Below are 23,531 nucleotides of genomic sequence, written 5' to 3'. Positions count from 1 at the left end.
TCATTTTTCCCCCACAGTAAATGCCATTTTACTGCAATAATATTCCAGTTCACCACACTAAACTACCAGTTCACTGTACCAACCTGACTGCACTTAATGCTTGAGCAATGCTTAATTAAGATCACCTGCCAGTTATGTTTGTGTTTGTAAGTTTACATTGCGGTATGTAAACTCACAAGCACAATTGTAACTAATCACAATCCAATTCACAGTATGACTGCATAATATATCGGGAAAAAAGTATCTATTTGCGGTATTGGCCCATGCAATATGGAATTGTATGCTTTTATCTGAATTTGACCAAATGCAAACTTAAATGTCCATCACAATCCAATAGTTTAACATTGTCTAGAGTACTTAACTCAGCTCAACTTTATTTATAAAGCAGTATAAAACAAGCATTTCTGTATACAAAGTGTTGTACATGGAACAGAAATCAGTCATGCAGTAAAGAATAAGATAAGTAAAACAAGAACAAAACAAACAATGTAACTACACAAGTGAATAAAATTTACATCAATAAATTAATAACAAGAAGTAGGTAAGTGAATGAATGAATGAATAAATAAATAAATAAATAAATAAATAAATAAATAAATAAATAAATACATAGTAGTTACAACAATAAACTAAGAATACATTGAGATAGCTTATGCATAGTAGTTCGCCAAAATAACCAATTACTGTAGTTGACTGTACCAGTTAACCAAATCTCTGCACCAAAGCTACCACCTACCATGAGTGGGTGCACTAATGTGCCAGTTCTTTGTATTTACCGACCAGTTCTTGACACATTTCCTACCGGTTTCCTATTCTACAAATTCACTGCAATCATATTTCAGTTCACTTAATTTCCAGATGACTACAACAATCTACCCATTCACATGCAATAACATGACAATTCAATTGACGTTTTTCGTGTTGGTGTTCAGAGCACAGCATGGCAGAGACGCTCACTGTGGCCTTCCGGGTGGCGGAGGAGGCCATAGACGAGGCCATTTCCAATGCGGAGTTTGATGCCGCCAGTCAGGTTATTGTTGCTCGGCATTCTTATTTCACCCTCTATGTGAAATCTCCTCTTTGCTACCAATTTCAAACCGGCCACTGTTTGTACGTTAAGATTTTCCTGTTGCCAATCTGTTTCGCTAATGCAAAAATGCAAAGTTTTGACCTGAGATAATATATATTTAGAAGGTACAGTAATCATCTTATGTTTTTCGTGTACCTCAGGAGACTCAGAATGAAGCCCATTACCTGCGTGAGCACAGAGGAGAGCTCATTGAAGAGCTGGCCAAAACAATCATGGAAAAAGTAAGGAGGAAGATTTGCTGAACACGTTTGATGCAGTGTGATGAGATTATTGTGCGTGTGTGGAGACCTCATGTGACCTCATACAAAAACGCCAGCTGACGTTCTAATCGCGCGTGTAAGATCATCTCTAGGAGGAAGACCTTGGCTGACATAAAGGACGAGTACGAGCAGGAGGGGTCGCTGGAACACAACGTCCACCAACAGAGCGGCGGAACCTTTGAACACCTCAAAGGCCTCTGGGTGGGTAACAACAAACCTCAGTTCGAAATGGTGACAGCTGCTGACCTCATTTGATAAACCGCTTGTTGTTGCTTTGTCTAATTTTCAGAGGTCGCAGTCTGCCTTCTCGCTGATGGACGACACCCGAGACGCTCGTCAGACATCACCTAAGGAAGGAGGACCGGCCGTGTCTCCTTGGACCAGCGTTGAGCGTTTGGAAAACTCTGGTACGTCGCATTTGTTTTTCGTTAAACCCTCGAAAAAGATAAATCGGGACAACTGTGTCCTCATTTTCTTGTTTGTCTCCACATGTGCGCACCTACCTGCAAAAGGAGGCGTGTCTTCTGTGCTGAAGAGTCCAGATGGGAACTGGATCGCCTTGCAGAGCGCTCAGCTGTCGCGGCCCAGCCTGCTGGCCAAGAGGAAGAGTCTGGTCTACAGCGCCTTGGAGAGAGAGTCCGGAGCAGTGTCCGCTTACGAGGGCATGGACTCAGACAACGAAGCCAAACCTGAACCGGACTCATCCTGGGGCGCCATCCTGCAGGAGTTCCACAGGAAGCTGACGGGTTCCAGAGTCCGTCGAGATGCCGACAACAGAAAAGGCGCTCGGTCCGACTCTGAGGGGAAGTTGAAAAAATCACCAGGGGCTCTTGTTAAGAGGCAGACGCCACCAATAGAGGCCAAGCGGCCATCGTCTCACAGGACCAGCATCATCGACATCAGCTTCAACGGGAAGGTCACTGCAGACGAGAGCGGAGCCGGAAGTGAGGCGGCATCTGGCAAAGCGAAGAGATCCCGAAAGAAGAGAAGAAGCAAAAGAAGAGCAACACTTTCTGGACCACTTCTCATGGTAAGACAAAGTTGAGCCTCAATCACTTTTCTGTAACCTAACCAACCAGTTTACTGCACCATCAATCTTTTCTACAACCATGGCAGTTCTCAGTGCTAATCTAACAATGCACCAGGAGATGAACGACTTCAGAGTTTTGTAGTCAACGCTAAGGTGATGGGAGTTGAGTTGACTTTGACTAATCAATGACATCTTCATTTCATCGTTGCCTCCAAGCACAAGCTGACCCACTCAATCCCAAGCCACCCTCAGTTGTATAGACCCCACAAATGGACCAGGTGGATCTACCACCTGTTGGTTTAGGCAAGGTGTCCATGTTGTTGCTAATAGTAGTAAATTTGACACATCGACTAGTCGGTTCAAGCCCTACAATGCATTAACCTGTCAGGTACTTCTCAGTTCTGCACATTCCCCTGCCAGCTGGACAAACCTGCAACCTACTAATCAATCAGCACACTGCACCAATGTACAAACTGCAGGAGCCAACTGGCATACTGCACTTACTTCCCGATTATTTCCACTAATAAAATTAAGCTGAACCTCGATTTGCTGAGTGAATCACAAATTTGCATTCACTTACTTTTACTCACATTATACCTTCTTCTCATTGACAGGATTATAACCGGAAAGACAGCCATTCCTGTTCTCCCTCTGACGCCGACACGCCTGATACTTTGACACCTGAGGCTGTGACTCCTGATCTGCTCCACCAGGATATCAGCATTAGTCAATTGAACCAGGAGCTTACGTTGGATGCATCACAACACGCAGAACACATCTCTAACTCTTCAGTCAGAGATGAAGGTCTTTGCTATGCAAAAGGCAATGGTGAAATGGAGAAAGAAATGAGAAGGCAAGATGATGAGGGTGACAACATGGAGGTGGACTTGTCAGGACGGAGAGCAGAGGAGGAGAAAGAGGAGGGAGATGAAGAGGAGGAAGAGGAGGAGGAGGTGAAATCTAGGTTGTACAAGCTGGTGGCAAAGTCCAGACTGGCGTACTTCTCGTCCACCGACGATGAACTAGACCGAGCAGGAAGGAGCGAGGAGGACCAAGGTTGCAATGGTAAGGGTCATGAAGAAGACACTGAAGGACTCACACACCAACTCAGCCAGCTGGAGAAGGAAGTCCGAGCCACAATGTTCTCCTCCACAGAAGAGGAGCTAGACCGAGTCACGGATGAGGAGGATAAGAAGGAAGAGGAAGAAGAGGAGGAGGAGGAGGAAGAGGCGTTGGAGGTGAAACTGTGCCGGTTGGCCAATCAAGCAGGCGCCACTCAGTTTTCCTCCACCGAGGATGAGCTTGACCGCGAGGAGGCGGCTCATGAGGAGACGCTGTGGAGGCTGCAGGAGGACAAGGCGGGGCAGGCCACTCAGGTGCGCCACCTGGCCAGTCTTGTCAGCGCCTCACAGTTTTCATCCACTGAGGACGAGCTAGATCGAGTCGGAGAGGACGAGGGAAAGATGATGCCAGGTGAGGAACCATGGGCTGAAGCGGCGGAAGAACATTGGGAATCCATGGGAGAAGAACCAGTAGAAGAACCAATGAGTGAAAACTTGTTAGATGAAGCAATGGAAGAATTAGATGGTGGCAGGATGGAATCCAAAGAGGAGGAGACAATAATGAGCGAGGAACATGATCAGTTGAAGGTGAAGTTGTCAGATCAAAAAGGAGGCCAGAAAGAGGAAGACCTCCGAGAGGACAGCTTTGAGAAATGCGAGAGTGAGGAGGAAGATGATGAGCTTGAGAAAATAATTTGCAACATGTTAACATTGACACTGGAGGATATGCAGGAACATGCCAAGATCGAAGAAAAGAAAAATGATGAAAAGACAGATGCAAAGAGGAACAAAGATATAAAGACTGACAAGGAGAGGAAAGAGGATACGATGACAAACGAGGAAAGGAAGGAGGACACAAAGATAGACGAGAGGCAGAATAAGGATACAAAGACAGTTGATGAGCGGAACGAGGATGAGAAGACAAACGAGAACAAGGATGAGGATGGCAACAGGAAGAAGGACACAAAGACTGATGAGGAGAGAAAAGATGATGTGATGACAGACGAGAAAACAAGCAGGGACAAAAAGAAGGATGAGAACAGGAACGATGATATAAAGACACTGAAGGAGACCAACAAGAAAAATGTGGACTCAAAGATAGATGAGGACAGGAATGGGGATGGAAAGACAGACAAGGATTTAGTTAATGAGAACAAAGAGGACACAAAGAACGATGATATGGTGACAAACGAGGAAATGACTGAGAACGCTACAACAGAAGATGAGAGGAAACAGGATGAAAAGACAGAGAAGAACAGGAGTAAGGCAGACAAGGACAGGAACGAGGCAATTGTAGACCTGGAAGAGGACAAAAAGACAGACCAGGATTCTAACAAGGATGTAGAGTTAGAAGATGTAAGGAGAGAGGATGGAAAAGATGAGAATAGGAACAAGGATGAAAGCACTGAGGAGAAGACAGTTGACACCGGGACAAATGAAGAAATGAGTGAAGACACAGACAAGGACATGAACAAAAATGTTAAGCTGGACAAGAAAACATGTGAAGTGACAGGTGAAACAAAGACAGGTGAGAACAGAAAAATGGACACCAAGACAGATACGATGAATGAGGATGAGAACGGGAATAAGGAGGCAAAGACTAATAAGGACAGGAATGAGAATACAAAGACAAATAAGGAAAGCAATGAGGACATCAAGGCAGACAGGAGGTGCAATGAGGATGCAAAGACAGCTGATAACAGGAAAGAGGAAGAACAGAACGATGAGAAATGGAACAAAGTGATACACACAGACAAAGACAGGAACAAGAACACAGAGATGGACACAAAGACAGACAATGAGAAGAAAGAGGATCCACAGACAGGTGAAAATAGTTACAGAGACACCAAGACAGATGAGACAAAAGAGGCCACAAAAACTGACAGGGACTGGAACATGGCAGACGAGGACCTGCAAGAGGAAACAAGGGAGAGCAAAAAGGATGTAAAGATGGAAAAGAAATCAGATGATAAGAAAGAGGACTCAAAGACAGCTGAGAACAAGAATGCAAACGAATGTGAGGGGAGGAAAGATGAAACAATGACAAACAAGGAAACTTGTGAGGACACAAAGACAGATGAGGACAGGAATGAGGATGTAAAGACAAACAAGAACAGGAGCAAGGAAGCTGAGGACTTGACAGAAGACATAAATCCAGACAATTCTAGAAACAAGGATGTAAATACAGAAAATGAGACATATGATGAGACAAAACAGGACATGGAAGACAAGACAGATGAGAAGAATGAAGACATAAAGACAGACCGGAACAAGGACGACACAACAACAGAAAAGGAATGTAAAGAGGACAGGAAGAGGTCTTCAAACACAGATATGGCGGCAACATACAATATGGAGATGGATGAAGAGAGAAACAAGGAACTGCAAACACACAAAGACTGGAAAAAGGATGTGAAGGCAGATAAGGAGAGAAAAGGGGACTTGCAGATTGACAAGGACAGGGACACAGACCAGAACTGGAGCAAGGATGCTCCAATAAACAAGCACAGAAATGGGAATGCACAGACAGAAACAGAGAGTAATGGTGAAGGCAAGACAGACAATGACAAAAACAAGGATGAAAAGACAGACAGGCACAGGAACAATGATATACAGAGAGACGCAGAAAGTCATGAGGCAGGCAAGACAGACAATGACTGGAACAATGATGCAAAGACATGCACAGACTGGAACAGAATTGCACAGACAGAAAAGGACATGAATAAGGAAGCCATGACAGACCAGGACTGGAGCAAGGATGCAAACATGGACAAGGACAGGAACAAGGATGTACAGATTGGCACAGAAAGTAATGAGGAAGCCAAGACCGACAATGACAAAAACAAGGATGCAAAGACAGACAAGGACAGGTACAATGATATACAGACTGATGCAGAAAGTCATGAGGCAGGCAAGACAGACAAGGACTGGAACAACATTGCAAAGACATGCATGGACTGGAACAAGATTGGACAAACAGAAAAGGATATGAATAAGGAAGCCATTACAGAGCAGGACTGGAGCAAGGATGCAAACACAGACAAGGACAGGAACAAGGATGTACAGGTTTCCACAGAAAGTAATGAGGAAAGCAAGACATACAAGGACAGGAACATGGAAGCCAAGATCGACAACGACAAATATGAAAAGACAGGCAAGCACAGGAACAAGGATATACAGACAGACACAGACCAGGACTGCAGCAAGGATGCAAAGACAGACAAGGACAGGAACAAGGATGCACAGGCTGACACAGAAAGTAATGAGGAAGTCAAGACAGGCAAGAACTGGAACAAGGAAGCAAATACAGACATGGACAGGAGCATGGATGCAAACATAGATAAGGACTGGAGCAAGGATGCACAGACAGACGAGGTCATGAATGAGGAAGCCAGAACAGATCAGGTCTGGAAAAAGGATGCAAAAACAGACACAGATGGGAGTGAGGAAAGCAAGACAGGCAACGGCAGGAGCAAGAATGCAAATAGACACATTGACTGGAAGAAGGATGGAAAGGCAGAAAAGGATGCAAACAAGGATCATGACTCAAGCAACAATGTACAGACAGATATGGACAGGGGTAAGGATAGGAAAACAGACAATGAGAGGAGTGTGGATTTAAAGAAAGACAATAACGATGACACAAAGGCAGACAAGGACGCAAAGACAGACATAATCTGTAACATGGAAACCAAGACAGACAAGGAGAAGAAAAAGCACTTGAATACAAACAAGGACAGAAAAGAAGATACTAGAAACGACAAAGAGAGAGAAAATGATACAAAGACAGACAAGAACAGGAATCAAAATATTCAGACCGATAAGGAGAACAAAGAGGATATGAAGACAGACAATGAGAGATATGAAGACTCAAAATCAGATAAGAGCAGGAAAAAGGTCAAAACAGATGAGGGCTGGAATGATGAAACAGAGGAGAACAAGAGTGGGGATGACAAGACAGACAAAGAGAGGGTGGAAACGGACATGAACAAGGCCACCAACAGTAACAGGGAAAGTAAGGACAAGGATAAGGACGCACAGACGGATGAGACAGGAAGTGTCAAACAGGTTCAGGAAGACCAAATGAGTCGAATCAAAGATGCTGAGAAGCAAACAGTGGGAGAAACGCACAAAAACGCAGATCTTCCACTCAGTCGTCCAACTAGTAGAGAAAAGGTACAAGAAGCGGCAGCAGTGAAAGATGAGGCCAGAACAGGAAACATGGCCACCATGGAGGATGGTTCCCTGTTGCCGGAGGAGATCAGAAACGTGAGGAACCTTTTCGCATATCTGTCGCTTCAGCTTCAACTAACAAAGCGCTTTCTTTACTAACTTCTTATTCCCCTTCCTGCTTGCATTTCTTGTACCCTGTAGGCTAGTGACGCTGAAGTGTACCACGCGGTACACTTCATATCGACTCTGCTTGAACAGGTGAGACAGACTTCTTAGCCGCATTTACGCAGAACGAGCGGTACAGTTTGGTTACGGCAAAACCCTGGTTTGATTAGCACTCGGACAGATGGGAGGACCCAAGTACCTAAATAGCCTTTGTCCTCATTGGGGTTATGAAGCTGAAGCTATCCTAGCTGACTTTGTGCGCGAGAAGCGGTTTCACCTTGGACTGGTTGCCAGGCAATCACAGGGGACAGATAGACAATCAAGAGTCTTCAATGGGTATACTTGGAGAAAACCCGTGCAAACATGCTAAGAGAGCTGTTCCTACAGACATTCAAATGTAGATCTACTCATTGTGAAGCAATCATGTTAATCACCTGATTCCACAGAGCTACCTATCCACACTCAAGAGGTGTCAACTCCACAAAGGTCCACTGTGCTGCCACAGTTTGACTTTAGCCACAGGTGCTTCTACTCAACCGGCTTGTTGTAGCTTGTTTACCTGCCGGTTGAGTCGACGTATCTGTGGCTAAGGGTATAGATTAGTTGGATTAAATATCTTCCGAGTCCGTGTCCATTGTAACAATCAACAGACTACAGTTTGCCCGTACAACTGTGGTTGATACTCCAACATAAAAATTTAGCATGTTGTACCAAACTGTATCGTTTAGCAAAACCAGGCAACTCATTCTTCACAAAATCTTTGGTGTTGTGACCGAAAGCTTCTGTTCTTCCTTGTAACTCGTGTCTGTATATGCGTGCAGAGGTACTCAGCAGCGTCCCTGTGCAGCATCACAACCGAGGTCCTGAAGGTTCTGAACGCCACAGAGGAGTTGCTCCAAGGGGTGGAGGGCCGGGAAGGGCGCCATCACTCTGCCATCTCTTTGCCTGGCAACGCTGACCCCAAGAAACTGGATCAGCAGTTTTCTGCACTGGAAGAGAAAGTAGGTTGTACATCACGGCTGAGCAAACTCTTTTACACAAGGACCACATTGGATTTGAAAACATATTGATGCTCCGGATCATAGTTGTCAATATGTGTATTAGAATTTATATAAGTGGATTAAAGGATGAGGCGGTGCATTCTTTAGCGACGACAGATACTTTCAACATAGGTCTTCGCAGGTGTACATGACGGCAGGCTCGGTGTACGGCGTGGAGGCTGAGCTTGGCGAGCTGGAGGAGCGCGCCAGGGGCATCTCCAGCAGCACATCCGATACGGAGCTATTCTTCCTGGAGGAGCAGGTTGCGTCGGCCGCCGCCCGGGTTCAGCAGTCCGAGCTACAGGTGAAGGCTAAAATAATGTACTGTAAATAATATAATAAAGCTCTACATTTAATCGACCTGAGAGGCGTCTGTAAGTACTGCTGTTTTGGTCAGCAACAGAGTCGTTCATGTCTGTGATCAATAGCATCTACAAACTGAGTACATTCTATCGCAGATCAGCGACATCTCTGCGAGGATCGCAGCACTGAGGAGCGCCGGTTTAGACGTGGACCCGCAGTCCCGCTTCGCCAAGGCCAGGACCGTCCCGGTCATGGTAAGCAGTACGGCGCGTTTTGCGTTCTCACACGCGCGTGCGATGCGACTTGACCCGCATGATGTCATGGGTCTCACACAAAAGTCAACGTTGTCTCTCCAGCCTCTCACGCTGAGCTCATCCAGACAGCTGAGGAGACGACTGCCGGCGCTCCCACGTCCAGGTCAGCGCAACACAAACTATGCTGTACTTGTTTACTTTCATTCATATGAACCCCAGCCATTAGCCTCGAAAACCGAGAGGGGGGAGGAAAGAAAAAAACAGCCCTTAAATGTATTTCTCTTACTTGCATAAATCATTTTTGGTTACTCTACTCACCTCTATGCCAGGCCTTGTACAAGGAATACAGCATTTGAATTGTTTTGTTTTGTTTCATTATGTTTCAGAAGACAAGAAAAGCTAATTTCAGGACCGAGGACTTCTGCAGTGCCTTCTTGACTGGTGCCTTCCTTTTCTGCTACTGTTTGATGTTCACTAGAAAGAAAAGACTAAAAACAACATAGCAAATTTGTCATCATTTTAGAGATCATTTTTATCACAGTACAGTCTAGAAAAAAATAATACATGAACAAGTGTAAAACAAACATATATTTTGACTCCGCCAATGTTTATATATCATAGTAGTGTACATATTTGTACAGCAGAAAAATCAGTAGAAAAAAATAAAGTTTTGCTTGAAGATGAATGGCAGCGAAGACCTTTTGAACCTTGCGCATGAAGGCGCAACATGACAACGTGAGGAATTTTGTTTGTATTTTGCAAAAGAGGAAATGACACAAGGGTGAAGACATTCCGCCATCGGGAGGAAGTTTCGCCTGAGGGAATGCTGACACATAACAGCGATCTTGTCCACAACGTCACTCCATGTTTGTCTTCACAAATAACATTAAAGCAGTCCACCGGCAAAGGCGAAGCCCCCATAAAAATACTCCCGTTTCCTCATAGAGGCATAAATTGTGAGAGTGAGCTGCGTCCCAAAGCATTCTGGGAGTCGTAGTCCAGTTCAGGAGCTCTCTGAGCAGAGGAAGCGCTCCCTGGGGTCGGGCACGATGAAGCCTTCCTTCTGCTCGCTCTCTCGTCTGATAGCCATGACAAAGGACTGCTTGGGGTCGATGACCGCCACGCCGTCTCGATCCATGCCGGGTGGCTCCACCTCGGCGTAGGAAGGGTGGCCCGAGCCGCGGCGGAACTTCATGGTGGGCCAACGGGCCGGACGCCGCTGCGGACGAGCGCAGGGAACATGTTGGCCGATTGAAACTTAGCTAAGATCATTGGAATTTTTGGAAAATTCAGCTCCCAGAACAAGTTATTCACAGCAACATGAAATTTGGTCTATCATGAGTAGACCCACAAAAAAAAAAAAAAGTCTCATAAACCAAAACCTAAAAAATTGCAGGAAGTCATTTATGTGGGAATTTTAGTGGCATTTTGATTAAAATGTACATTTGGTGGTAGTATGCCTGGCATGTTATTTGAACATTTGGCAACATGTTCCAACATGGTAGGCATGTCTGTCACGAGTAGACCCACAAAAAAAAAAAAAAAGTCTCATAAACCAAAACCTAAAAAATTGCAGGAAGTCATTTTTGTGGGAAGTCGAAATTTAAGTGGCATTTTGATTAAAATGTACATTTGGTGGTAGTATGCCTGGCATGTTATTTGAACATTTGGCAACATGATCCAACATGGTAGGCATGTCTGTCACGAGTAGACCCACAAAAATAGACTCAAGATGCCATGTCTAGTAAAAAGACAAAGTCAGGCTGCCATTTTGATTCATTCAAGCGGCCATTTCAGAGTCTTCTTGGTGAAATTTTACATTCACTAGCATTTATTTCAGTTACACATAACATGAAATTTAGTTTGTAGGTTTATCATGAGTAGACCCACAAAAAATACTCAATAAGCCTGAAAAGACTCAGGTCAAGTCTTCCATTTTGGTTTAAAATGGACACTTCGGTGAAAATTTGTATTTGGTAAGATCCCCAAGAATTTACTTTGCAGGATGACATTTGTCGGCATATCTATTATAAGTAGATCCACAAAAAAAAAAGTCTAAAGACGCCATCCTTCAAAACACACTGGAAATTGGCTGTTTTAATTTGAAGCGGCCATTTTAGGGTCAGTTTTAGGGGTCCTTCAAAAATGAACTAATGAAATCAGTAATGAGATGGATGCCTGGGTGGATCATGGCACCAAATTTTGACCAAAACAAAAATGTCTCGCAGCACTGTCACGGACATTTTGAAAGTTCAGCCTAAAAAAAGTTTTGTTTGTACTAGGAAGACGTAATTTGGCAGGCATGTCTATCATGAGTGGACCCACAAAAATGCCTGAAAAAAAAAAAAAAAGACAGGAAGTCTGCCATTTTGGTTTTGAGACAGTAATTTTAGTCATTTTCTGTGGTCTTCAATAATGAAGTGCTGGAAGTTTTGTCAATTTCCTACCAAATTTGAAGCACATGTACAAGACAGATGGGCAACTCCAAATTGCGAAACTTTTCATAATCATTATACATAACAAATAAAATGAGATGTGTAGCTGTACATATCGGTTGTTGTTGTTGTTTACTGACCTCCATGAAGAAGAGGCTGGCGCTAGACGTCGGGTGATTGTACACATAGACGGACACCAGGGTGCCCGTCACCATGACAACCATTACCATGACCACACCCACCAATAGACCCGCCTGCTCCCGTTGGCCTGTGTCGTTGTCCTCACCACTCGCTGTGAAAACACACACGAGGAAATGAATTGTTATGAGATCAAACAAATATTTGTGTCACGGCTTATGGGGCACTTTATGATGCACACATACAGTACATAATAAGAATGAGATCCAAGACGAGCCTGCATCAGCATCCACAACTCCATTTTCTGTATCTGGAGGGTCAGTGGCCTCAATGCTATCAGACTGTTACCGCTGCACCATTTTTCAGATGTGCACCAAAATGAAATGGATTTTTTTTTTTTTTCGGAGATTGTGTGCCTTTTGCAGGTTTTGCATAACGCCACAAACTAATTAATCCACTAACTAATTTAAAAAAAAACAAAAAAATGATGAACTAACCCGTGATTGAACAAACTACCTAACAAACAAATTACACAACGCATAAATTAACTAAAATTCCAATGATCTAAACCAGTTTACAAATTAACTGTTGAAACTAATAATCAAACTAGCTGACTAAGGGGGTAACTAACTAATAAATAAACTAATAACGTATAAATAAACTAAAAAAAAAAACAACAGAAAAAAACAAACTAATTAACGAACAAAAAAACGAACAAGCTACCTAATGAGGGAATAAAAAAAAAAAAACTCCCGAGATAAGTTAATGAATGAACTAATGCAACAAAAAAACAAAATAATGAACTTCTAGTTAACTAATGAGGTAACTAAAAAATCTCTTGAGTGAACGAATGAAACTACTTAATTAATGAAAGAACTAAGTAATGAGAGGAAGGTAACATCCATCCATCCATCCATCCATTTTCTGAATCACGTGTTCCTCACAAGGGTCGCGGGTGGTGCTGGAGCCTATCTCAGCTGGCTCTGGGCAGTGGGCGGAGTACACTCTGGACTGGTTGCCAGCCAATCGCAGGGCTCACAGAGACGAACAACCATCCACACTCACAAGCAAACCTATGGACAATTCGGAGCGCCCAATTAACCTGCTCTGCATGTCTTTGGAATGTGGGAGGAGACCGGAGTACCCGGAGAAGACCCACGCAGGAACGGGGGGAACTTACAAACGCCACCCAGGAAGGCCGGAGCCTGGACTCGAACCCGAGTCCTCAGTACTGGGAGGTGGATGTGCTAACCAGTCATCCACCGTGCCACCGGAAGTTAACATGAATGATTAAACTAATAAACACAAACTAACTGATGAGCACACGGACAAACTAATAACTAAACTTCAAACTAATTGGCTAATGGATGAACTAAGAAAAACACAAACTAAACAGCTAACTAACTAATGAGTGAACTAACCAGAAACAAAACTAATGAACAAACTGGACAGATAAACTACTAAACAGCTTCCTAACAAACAAGCTAACACACGCACAAAATAAGTTCTTATTAAATTTGCCTTTTTGAGCTGACTAACATCAACAAGAAGAGAACATCAGATTGACGTGATGGTGGTCAACAACAGCCTCTTTGGGGGCCCATAAATAACTGCCCTCCATGTTGTCAGTCAACCACAAGGCGGCCGCATAGCCGCACATACATTGAGGACACTATGCAGTATTTAACATGGCGCTGTATACACTCAACTATGTGCTAACAGAACACTGGCAAATAGCTCAACACCCCTCAACCCCACCACACACACACACTGCACATGAAAATATCACAACAAGCATGGCGTGATGATGATGATGATGTCCTCCTACACAGAGTGACATTTAAACCCCATATTTTCCAAGTATTTCCTTTTAAAAATATTTATTTGTTTACTTATATGGTTGTGATTGATTGTGTTGTACAGGATTGGTTGGCATATTTCCAGGTTTTTGTTCAGGATATGCATTTTTTTTTTTCATGAAAAAGAAAAAACAAATGTGTATCCTATCATGAATATAAGCTACCAAATATTTAAGTTATATTTATATTTTGTTGTAATTGTAAAACGTATGCAAATATTTTATTTTCGAAATGTGTAATCTTCACAATTGTATGTTTTCATTGATCTAAAAAATAAATATTTTTAGATAAATATTTTTCACTTTTTAGATAAATATTTATAATCATAAATAATATCACACTCAGTTATGTTTTCTTAATTCATTTGCTCCGAAAAACGTATAAAAATGTTCTATTTCAAATATTGCAATAGTCCCAAAAACGTATTTAGACTCTTTTTTTTTTTGTATGTTATAGGATACAGAAGGCTTTGATACAGCCTCTGACCTGAAGATATTGCTTAAAACAATGCTAGTTATTACAAAAAACAGCCAGCAGGTGGCAGCAGAGTATAAGAGATCACCCAAGAACATGTTGCAACAAGTAAATCTCCCCAGTGTTTTCAACTGGTTTGTAAATAATGATGAATTGAAACCTATCTATATTCTAATGCTAATTGCTGCCAAATGGAAACAGATACAAATATACTTTTTTTTCCTGATGAAAGAAAAGACTCTAATTTTTCTTTTGGTAGGTTCCATGTTTTTATAGCAATAGAACACAATATTATGTGGGCCTTGCAAAATCAGTCAAAATCCAGTAAAACAGCCGGGAGCGAAGGGGGTTGCTACAGTGAAAATTGCTGCGAGTGAATGAGTTAATAGCAAAAATTTTGCAAGTATTTAATTTTAATTATGTTTATTTTTATATTTTTCACAACTGTATATTTTTTGTCAATTTAAAATTCAGCATGATACAGACTTTATTTTTATTTTTTTCCCCACACTCACCACAGTGATATAAAACCAGTAAATAAAATGTTTTATATAAATATTTATTACATTTTATTTATAATATTATATTTGGATTATAATGGAAAAACTCTTTTTAAAAAGGCCTTAATAGTATATTTTTATTCAATATTTTCACATTTATATTTTAATACTGCAGCAAATTAATATGGATTATTTTATCATTAAAAAATATTCTAATGTTAACATGAAAAAAATCTGCATGACAAGGACTTTTGCATCTCCACTTTATATTTGATTTGGTTTCATTTATTTGAAAGCAACTCCGATTGTAATGATAAGTTTACTCTATATTATTTATTTGGTTGTTATTAACATACAATAATAAATAAATAAATAAATAATTAAATATTGAACAAAACGCTCCGAATTGTCCCTAGGAGCGCTTGTCGGCGTGCATGGTTGTTCGTCTCTGTGTGTCATGCAATTGGCTGGCAACCAGTTCAGGGTGTACCCTGCCTACTGCTTGAAGCCAGCTGGGATAGGCTCCAGCAACCCCGTGACGCTTGTGAGGAGTAAGCGGTTGAAAAAATGGATGGATGGATATTGAACAAAAATCTGCGAATAGGTGAATCTGTGGCTGCTGAACTGCAAATATATGCAAGGGTCCAATATGTCTATTTAAATGTTGTGTTATGTGTTGTAAAAGCTTCAGTTTTTGTGGTTTGGCTGAGGTCTCGGAGTAAAAAATGTTTTTTACAATAACATGTTCGATGTGCCCCCACTACTCTAAAAACAGTATTCCGACTAGTATTGCGTTTATGGAATATAAATTAAGAATCAAAATCCACCGGTTTTTAATCCATCTCGGGAGCAGCCATTTTGTCACTTTCTGCTGACTGACAATTACATCACAGTAGCTCAGGCTCAGCTTGGAAACGTCACATGACCAAACCCAGTAATCAGGTGAGCCGGCGATTCAGCAGCAAGTGGCAAAATGGCCGCCCCGAGATAGATTAAAAAAGAAATGGTTGGATTTTGTCGCTTAATTCTTGTTCCACAAACGCCGCATGAATCAGAATGTTGACAGTAATGTGGGCGTAGAGAACATAATATTATTGTAAAGACCACTTTTGACTTGACTCCCCTTTAAGAAAACCGTGAAGCAGACCTGCAGGTTGGCTGGTGGAGGAACAAGAACTGGACGTCGCCTTTCCGCCGCTCCGTGTCGGCGAGTTTCTGGCAGCTAACGTCTCGCCAAGAGGGGCGGCAGTCGGGATGGAGCTCGTCCGCTGCCCTGATGTCGCGGCCGACGACGCCCCAGCAGTGGGTGCCGCCGTCAGCTGGCGTGATGACGTGTCTGTGACGTCGGCTTCTCTCAGGCAACGGCGATCTCGTCTCTGCAGGCACATTTGGGCCCAAACGCTTCTTTTGAGGCTTTGTCAGGAGATTTTAGTCAAATTTTACAAAATACACAGCATGAAACTTAAGCCCTTATTTGTCATTTTCTTGTTTTTTTAATTGTATTACTCCTTTACTGTTTAGAAACTACGCTTTGTACAGCACGGAATGCCAACCTCCTCCTGGCATCCATGGTCCACCCAGTCCTGGCGGTTCCGGTCAAAGCCACTGGAGCATCTGGAACAAAACAAAATCCCCCCCCCCCAAAAAAAAGGTTGACGTGGTGATGCGGATGGTGAGGAATGGTCCGCATTCCGGAGGCGACGTGCTGTGTGTGCTTTTCCGTCTGACCTCTGCAAGCGAGAGCACCAGCTGCAGTTGAAGCCAATCTGAGAAGTGACACACGGAGCACAGCTGGAGAACTGCAGGCACGCTGAGGACCAACACACACAGTCAGGAAGGCTTTTTCAAGCCACCCAGGCTCAACATCTTCATAGATACTCAAGATGGTTGGTTTGTTTCATTCAAAGAGTAATACACAAAACATTCACTCATTAGCTCCCAAAAACGTATAAATACGTCATATTTTAAATGTTTTAAGTGTCCCAAAGACGTATTTATACGTTTTTTGTTGGGGTTTTTTATGCCAGAGCATAGAGAAGGCTTTTATGCAGTCTCTCTACTGCAGAAAATGGTTGAGTGGCAGCAGAGTATAAGAGATCAACCAGGCCATGTTAAAACTCCCACAGTTTTCCCACAGTTCTAAGCAGAATTGAGAAAAACGATGCAACTTAGCTATGTTCTATTGCTAATTGCTGCACAGCGGAAACTGATAGGAATATACTATTTTTCCCTGATAATAGAAGAGACTCTAATCTCTCTTTTGGTATGTTCCATATTTTTATAGCAATAGAACATAATATTTCGCGGGCCTTGAAAAATCAGTCAAAATCCAGGAAAACACTTAAGTGAAAATGGTTGGGAGTGAATGAGTTAAGAGGCACTCGAAAACTCATATTTGCAAAGATGTGTTCATTTTTATCTGTTTATATCGTTGTCACTGCTTTGATGTTGTTTACAATATTTTCTTTTTTTCCCCTTCACTCTTAAAGATTGTTAGTATTTTTCACAGGTGGGCACTTCCGTCAGTGGTCAATGGCGACGCCCACCTTTTGGCGAGGGCACAATGATGCAAAGTGCTGCAAAAATACATGGACTGGACACTGATTGAAATAGGAGTACGTTCGTCGATCGGCGTGAGTGCAGTCAAACCTTCTCATTCGATGTATTTTTTTGTGAGGCTTCGCATCATAAAGCATTGACGGAAAATGCGGAAGCAATCAGCAAAAGGTGGGCATCACCATTGACGGGAATTGACAACATGGAAGTGTTTACCTCTAGTATTTTTTATGCTGAAGTAATGTCGAGGAGATTCAGGTTTTTTTTTTTCACTTCATTTTTCTGTTTTTGAGTTTAATTTGTAACAACCCCTTCACCCCCAACCCCCATCATGCACTCTATAATATTGTGTTATTTTAAAAAAAACAACAACAAAAAACAACAAAAAAAACAACAACATGCATGATTTATTGCAGCAGTTTAATTCATTATGCCGCTTCTTCTGGTGTACCCATCTTGGTCACCAGGAGGCAACATAATACTGTACCACAGTCACACACAAAGAAGAATAGTGGGGCTACTACTTTTTAGTCATTTTCTGTAGAGGCTAAAGTACAGACAATGAGCATTGTTATATTATCTGTGTATCGCGTTCAAATATCTGCTTCTGCTGCTATCTTAAAAAAAAAAACTCGCAAGTTGGGTCAGTCATATCTCAAGGTACCAGTCTATTTAATTTTACAACAAATTTTAATGATACATATAACAAGTATATAATTAAAATGTTTAACTTTATTAACATACCGTATTTCAGATTGTTCACATTAATTAATTAGTATTTTTAGTAGAGCTGTCAAACGATTAAATTTTTTAATCAGATTAATCACATCGTAGAATTTTGATTAATCATGATTAATCACTGACTTAAAAAAGCTTCTTTTTTTTCCCCCAACATTTTTGCCCGCTGCACACGCTCATCCTGCTTTTTCCTAATCAATTAATTATTTGCACAATTTAAAATGGGAAAAAATGACCTACAGTATATGTAAACATGTATTAAATGTTTTACTTTAATGCATGTAGTTATGTTTATTGCTCAAACTCCAACAGCTACCTTTAATGTAACCATCCATTGTTGGCTAAAAAGGATCATCTGAGGTCAAAATTAATAGTGTGATTAATCTGTGGTAATACAATGATTAATGCGATAATTTTTTGTGATTAATTAATTTGTTAACGCTTTAACTTTGACAGCACTAATTTTTAGATGACAATTCTATGCAATACAGACATTCAAAATAAATGCTTTCTTAAAGACATGAAAAAAAAATCTGCAAATAGTGCACTTTTACAATTATGTACTCTATTTTAAGTGTATATATTTTCACACATCACTATTCAATAATAAATTGCTCTATTTACTTACTTGGGAGTGGTTGCATCTCTATCGTGGTCGCATTGGAGATTTTGGTTTTGAGAATTTCTACCCTATGGTACTCGTAGATGGTTCTCCGCCGCACATCTGCCAGATAGAAGATGCTGTAAAGTGGAATGTTTTTTTTTTTGTTTTTTTCCACACCTTAAGCATGGAAGAATGTTATATGAACGGAACATTAAGCCTTAATATTTTATTTTAATACTGTTCAAACATGAAACAGATTACAACCTCTATAAGACTGAAATTTCAGATCAATAAATAATACATTTTCATATAAATCTTACACTCTACAAGTTTACTGATTAGTATTTTCTAAATTTGAATGAAAAAAATCGCAACAATCGACTTATAAATTCGTATCGGGATTAATCGGTATCGAATCGAATCGTGACCTGTGAATCGTGATACGAATCGAATCGCCAGGTACTAGGCAATTCACACCCCTAGTAAATATCATGATAAAGAAAATAGCATAACCACAACCATGAATGTATCGTGCCAGATTATGAGGCTGTATGAAGTCGTACTCACTCGGAATCTGTTCAATCTTGTGAAGCACCACAAAAGCGTCCGACAAGCCGACTTTGACTGGATGATTCTCACTACTGATGTTGATGATGTCAATAGGAATCTATAGAGCAGAAAAAATAGATTGGCAGTTTAAGAAAGCTAAAAAACAAAAGTAAGAGGGCATGACATGAAAATGGCGGCCACCTCTTTGTAGGCGAAGACGATGCGTCCATCGCTGTGCAGAGCAGCTTGGAAGGTGAACGTGCCCGAGTGGACGTTGTCCTGCAGGTGGAGGCGGGTCCACTGCACCACCAGGGAAGAACCTGGCAGTGGCGCCATACAGCATAAGGAATCAACGTGCACGATGGAACACATTTTATAGCTAATACAGAAGAGAGGATTTCAACTATAATTTTTTCCTAAAAATGTGTGCATGAATTATGAATAGAATTTCAACACGAGTAGGGGACGTGAAAATTCAATCATATAAAATGAGACAACCATAAATAATTTTAAAAATGTATTTTAGATATGTTTAGACTTTTTTGTTAAATTACATATTTTAAAATACTCTTAAGTATTGTATGTGAGACTTCTGAACACTAAGAAATAACAATAAGTAATATTTATATATACATTTCCATGTAAAACAGATTCATTCAGTTTTATAAAAATACAACACAAATACAAAATAATTTGGCTTATATTTATGTGTACTTTTCAATTCAATCAGATCAAATCAAATTAAAACTTTGTTCAGATTGTGTAAAATATTTATTTATATTTCAACAGCAAAATACTAAAAACATAACCAATAATGTTTTATCAAAAAAATAAATGTAAAAAAAAAATCAACAGAAAAATACAATGGTAAAATAAATGTTTCAATAAAATTTTGCAATAACATAACTCCACTGATTTTTAAAAGTTGTTTATCATGTAATAATTTTTGTGTAAACGTTATATTTTAATTACTAAATAAATGGAAAAAAAATACAAATATATTTAATTAAAAAGTATTGAAAAATTTCAAATGGAACTGATTTATTGAAAACAAAACAATATAATACGCATTTATTTAAATATGTTTAGTAACACAAATGTCAAATAAAATAAATATATTGAAATAGATTTTATATTAGATCAAAATGAAAAGAATATAGTTTTTTTTAAATTAATTTTCCAAATAAAACAGATCCATTTGAAATAATTTATTTGAATAATAAAAAGATGTTGTCACCATTATCAAAGTAAAAGACGGAGGAGTTGCTGGAGAGGCTGGGGTCAAAGTTGGCCATGAGTGGTGCGATATACTGAGTGGCGGTGAGCAAGCGGTGGATGAGATCTCCTGTATAAATAAAGCCTGCATGGGAAAACAATATACTTCATTGTACTGTTTACAGATGTTGTACCAAATGAAGCAGCCAGTGAGTGTGAATGTACTTGCCTCCGGTTGCCACGGTAACTTCCTTCAACATGTGACCGTAGAATGGGAACTCAAAGGAAAGATTGACTCTCTGGAACAGTACAAAGTGTCATCATGCATAAACATGACGATGACGTGGATGGTGATGATGACGATGATGTCATACCTCAGCCTGGCGGTGCGTGCTGGACAGGAAGCCGCGAGTCTTCCACTCCTTCTTGTTTGCCTGCTCCGTGTTGACCCACGTGTCGGCTGCATCTCCAGGGCCGACGATTTTTGATGTGTAGTAGACGTGATCCACGTTCTGGCCCAAATGCATCAAATTCAAACATTAATAATGGCCGAGTAGCCGGCCTTATTTCAAACGTATTGGTACTCGCGGCGGTGGCCATCTTAAAGGGATATTTCACTTATTTAGCCCATTATTGCAATAAAAAGTTAATATTTTGTCTATAATTAATTTGATACTTTCTTTGTTTTTCACGTACAAATAGTACCTTTATAACCACATATTGCAACTTGCTGTCGGCGGAAAATGACATCACAAGGGCTCAGGTAACCAATCACAGCTCACCTGTTTTCTAGGTTTGGTCATGTGACATTTACAAGCTGAGCTGTGATTGGTTAACTGAGCCCTTGTGATGTCATTTTCAGTCGACAGCAAGTTGCAGAATGTGGTTTTAAAGGTACCAATTGTACCTGAAAAATAATAAAAATATCACATTTATTATAGGCAAATGTTTGATTGCCAAAAATGGCTAAATAAGTAAAGTATGCCTTTAAGATCAGGAAATTAGAAATTAGAGGAATAGACAATTGTGGCTGACAGCGAGGTGCTCTAAAGCAAGTAGTTGAATCATGTTTTGCAGTCTGGTCATATAAGTCGGGGTGGTTAGCCACCATGCTATCAGCTACATGCTATTAGGTTGTGCATCTGCTTGAGCCAATTCATTTGCATTCTGTATGTAATTCTATACGAAATGACTCAACTCGACTTTCTGTTCCACAATTATCAGTGCACTTTTGTGCACTAGCTAAAGTTGGTGTGGGGATCTCACCACAATCTGCGTGGAGTTGTCGTGCCCCTCCTCTAACAGGTCAGCTTCCGAGTTGTCCGGGTGGTGTCGGTCCCTGTAGAGGCCCCTGGGATCCGCAGCCCCAGTGGGGCCGGACGGCCACCTCTTCCCCCTGTTCATCTTCTTGGGGGGTCCGGTTGGGCTTTCCACAACAGTCGATTGTGATAGGCCAAAACCTGAGAGTACAAACACAAGACATTACTGTACTTTGTGTGTTTTACTATGGAAGAGGATTAGGGATTCTGACTTTATTCTAAGCATTCTGGCTAACTTTAAAGTGAGAAGTCTCACTTTATTCGCAGAAATCTCACTTTAACTATTTCACTAGCAGACATTTTAGAAAATTTCAAAATTTTCAATACCCACGCGATATTACGTTCAATAATGATATATAAGCCGGATCTACCAAATGACAGAATAGAATAGAATACTTTTTGCCTCGTCCCGTTCTTTTATAATTGACAGCAGAAAAACGTAGGTTTGCCAAAATACAGCCATTTCTCGCATGGACTTTGAAACTGTGTTTATTTGGTATAAAATGGGGCAATGATGTCATCTACCGGTGGTTAGGCATCAGTAAAGTTGTTTCCAAGTTTGACATTTACAGTGGAGCATAATCAGATTCTTCCCATCTAAATTCTAATTGACAAGTATACTTGTCACCGGGAGTGAACGAGTTAAAGTGAGAATTCTGCTTTAATGTGAGAATTCTGAACTGAATTCTGACGTTATTCTCAGAATTCTGACTTTCTCCCACAATTCATAGCCCTACGTCACACAAAGTCAGAATTCTGAGATTAAAGTCACAATTCTGATTAAACTCTGAGATTCAAGTCAGAAGTGAGAATTCTCACTTTATTCTCAGAATTCTGATTCGCGAGGCACCCATGGGTGCTGCCACTACTGTAGTTGCGGCTTTGTCACATCATGCTAAATCAATGAGCTACTGTTTGTGCATGGCCATACTTGTACTGTGACATGGACGCTTGGACGAAAACAGGATGCAGTATACTGACACATGTTGTATATTGAATTATTTGTATTTAACATAAACATAAACTTGATTCTATTTTGTTTTTCTCAGTCAAATTAACATTGAAGATTGATACAAAGCCTATTGTCACTGTCTAATAAAAAAAACATTTGAATTGAGAAAAATAGTCTATGCTTTTCATACTGTGATTTTGTCACATTATTAAAATTTCAAAACTTTGAGTATTGCAAACAGCCTGCATGATTGATTCATGGGGGCTCCTATTAGCAAAACTTAAAAAATAAATAATTTAAAAAAGATTGGCATTCAACGTTAATTAATTTACATTTGTATTATTTTATTTAGATTTATGCATAAACTAAAGTGATAACGTAAAAGATGGGTATTTTTTTTTATAACAACTATAAATACAATTTTTTTTGTATATTTTTTCACAACTGAAAACAAAAAACTTAAAGCCAGATAAAATGAAGAGTTGTGCATTGTGTATTTTCTACAGTAATCATACTGATTATTGACATTGTAGCATTTTTTAAATGATTTTATTTTATGATTATTAAATGCAAATTATACAAATCATGTCTTTTTTTTTTTTTAATAAAAAATGTTGAGGTTGTGCACTTGTGTGACTTACCAAAAGCAGATCTTGGAGTCACGCAATTGACTAGAAGCTGGAAAAGAATCAGCAGTCCCATAATAACACGATGTGTCTTCATTATTTTCTCCTAAATAAAGACGCTATTTATTTTCCATGTCAGGTTAAGATCCGGTACAAGAACGACAATTTCTCGGCGAGTTGTTTAAAAATG

General features: G+C 40.5%; 2 protein-coding genes across 5 annotated transcripts in view; one reads left to right on the top strand and one right to left on the bottom strand.

The window, feature by feature from the left end:
- Positions 1-10,061, top strand: part of myripa (myosin VIIA and Rab interacting protein a) — a 21,212-nt gene extending 11,151 nt beyond the window's left edge. For 2 of the 4 annotated variants that reach the window (XM_077522900.1, XM_077522892.1), the window contains exons 6-17: positions 933-1,030; positions 1,231-1,311; positions 1,432-1,551; positions 1,640-1,757; positions 1,863-2,380; positions 2,995-7,710; positions 7,816-7,872; positions 8,601-8,780; positions 8,962-9,123; positions 9,278-9,376; positions 9,479-9,539; positions 9,763-10,061. In XM_077522900.1, coding sequence (XP_077379026.1) covers positions 933-1,030; positions 1,231-1,311; positions 1,432-1,551; positions 1,640-1,757; positions 1,863-2,380; positions 2,995-7,710; positions 7,816-7,872; positions 8,601-8,780; positions 8,962-9,123; positions 9,278-9,376; positions 9,479-9,539; positions 9,763-9,779 — 6,227 coding nt within the window. In that variant the 3' untranslated portion in view covers positions 9,780-10,061. The remainder of the gene's footprint in view (positions 1-932; positions 1,031-1,230; positions 1,312-1,431; positions 1,552-1,639; positions 1,758-1,862; positions 2,381-2,994; positions 7,711-7,815; positions 7,873-8,600; positions 8,781-8,961; positions 9,124-9,277; positions 9,377-9,478; positions 9,540-9,762) is intronic. The other 2 variants (XM_077522910.1, XM_077522918.1) reach the window with 2 other exon arrangements.
- plxdc2a (plexin domain containing 2a) lies at positions 9,901-23,531 on the bottom strand. The gene is made up of 13 exons (XM_077522931.1): positions 23,357-23,531; positions 21,711-21,904; positions 20,819-20,956; positions 20,674-20,743; positions 20,467-20,589; positions 19,431-19,549; positions 19,248-19,347; positions 18,705-18,800; positions 16,511-16,592; positions 16,336-16,396; positions 15,930-16,158; positions 11,952-12,103; positions 9,901-10,595 (listed from the first exon to the last, which is right to left on the bottom strand). Exons 1-13 carry the CDS (start codon positions 23,436-23,438, stop codon positions 10,380-10,382), a joined length of 1,662 nt encoding a protein of 553 aa, XP_077379057.1. The 5' UTR covers positions 23,439-23,531; the 3' UTR covers positions 9,901-10,379.

This window comes from Festucalex cinctus, chromosome 1, assembly GCF_051991245.1.
Source record: "Festucalex cinctus isolate MCC-2025b chromosome 1, RoL_Fcin_1.0, whole genome shotgun sequence".
Taxonomy (NCBI): Eukaryota; Metazoa; Chordata; class Actinopteri; order Syngnathiformes; family Syngnathidae; genus Festucalex; species Festucalex cinctus.
Note: the sequence above shows the minus strand (reverse complement) of the source record. Positions and strands in the feature narration are given on the sequence as shown.

Excerpts from the sequence above, each read along its gene's own strand:
- plxdc2a (XM_077522931.1), bottom strand. The coding sequence starts at position 23,438 with ATGAAGACACATCGTGTTATTATGGGACTGCTGATTCTTTTCCAGCTT. Across the intron at positions 18,801-19,247 it reads CAAGATTGAACAGATTCCGA|ATGTGCGGCGGAGAACCATC; the intron begins GTGAGTACGACT and ends TCTATCTGGCAG. Across the intron at positions 16,397-16,510 it reads TGGTGCTCTCGCTTGCAGAG|ATGCTCCAGTGGCTTTGACC; the intron begins GTCAGACGGAAA and ends GTTTTGTTCCAG.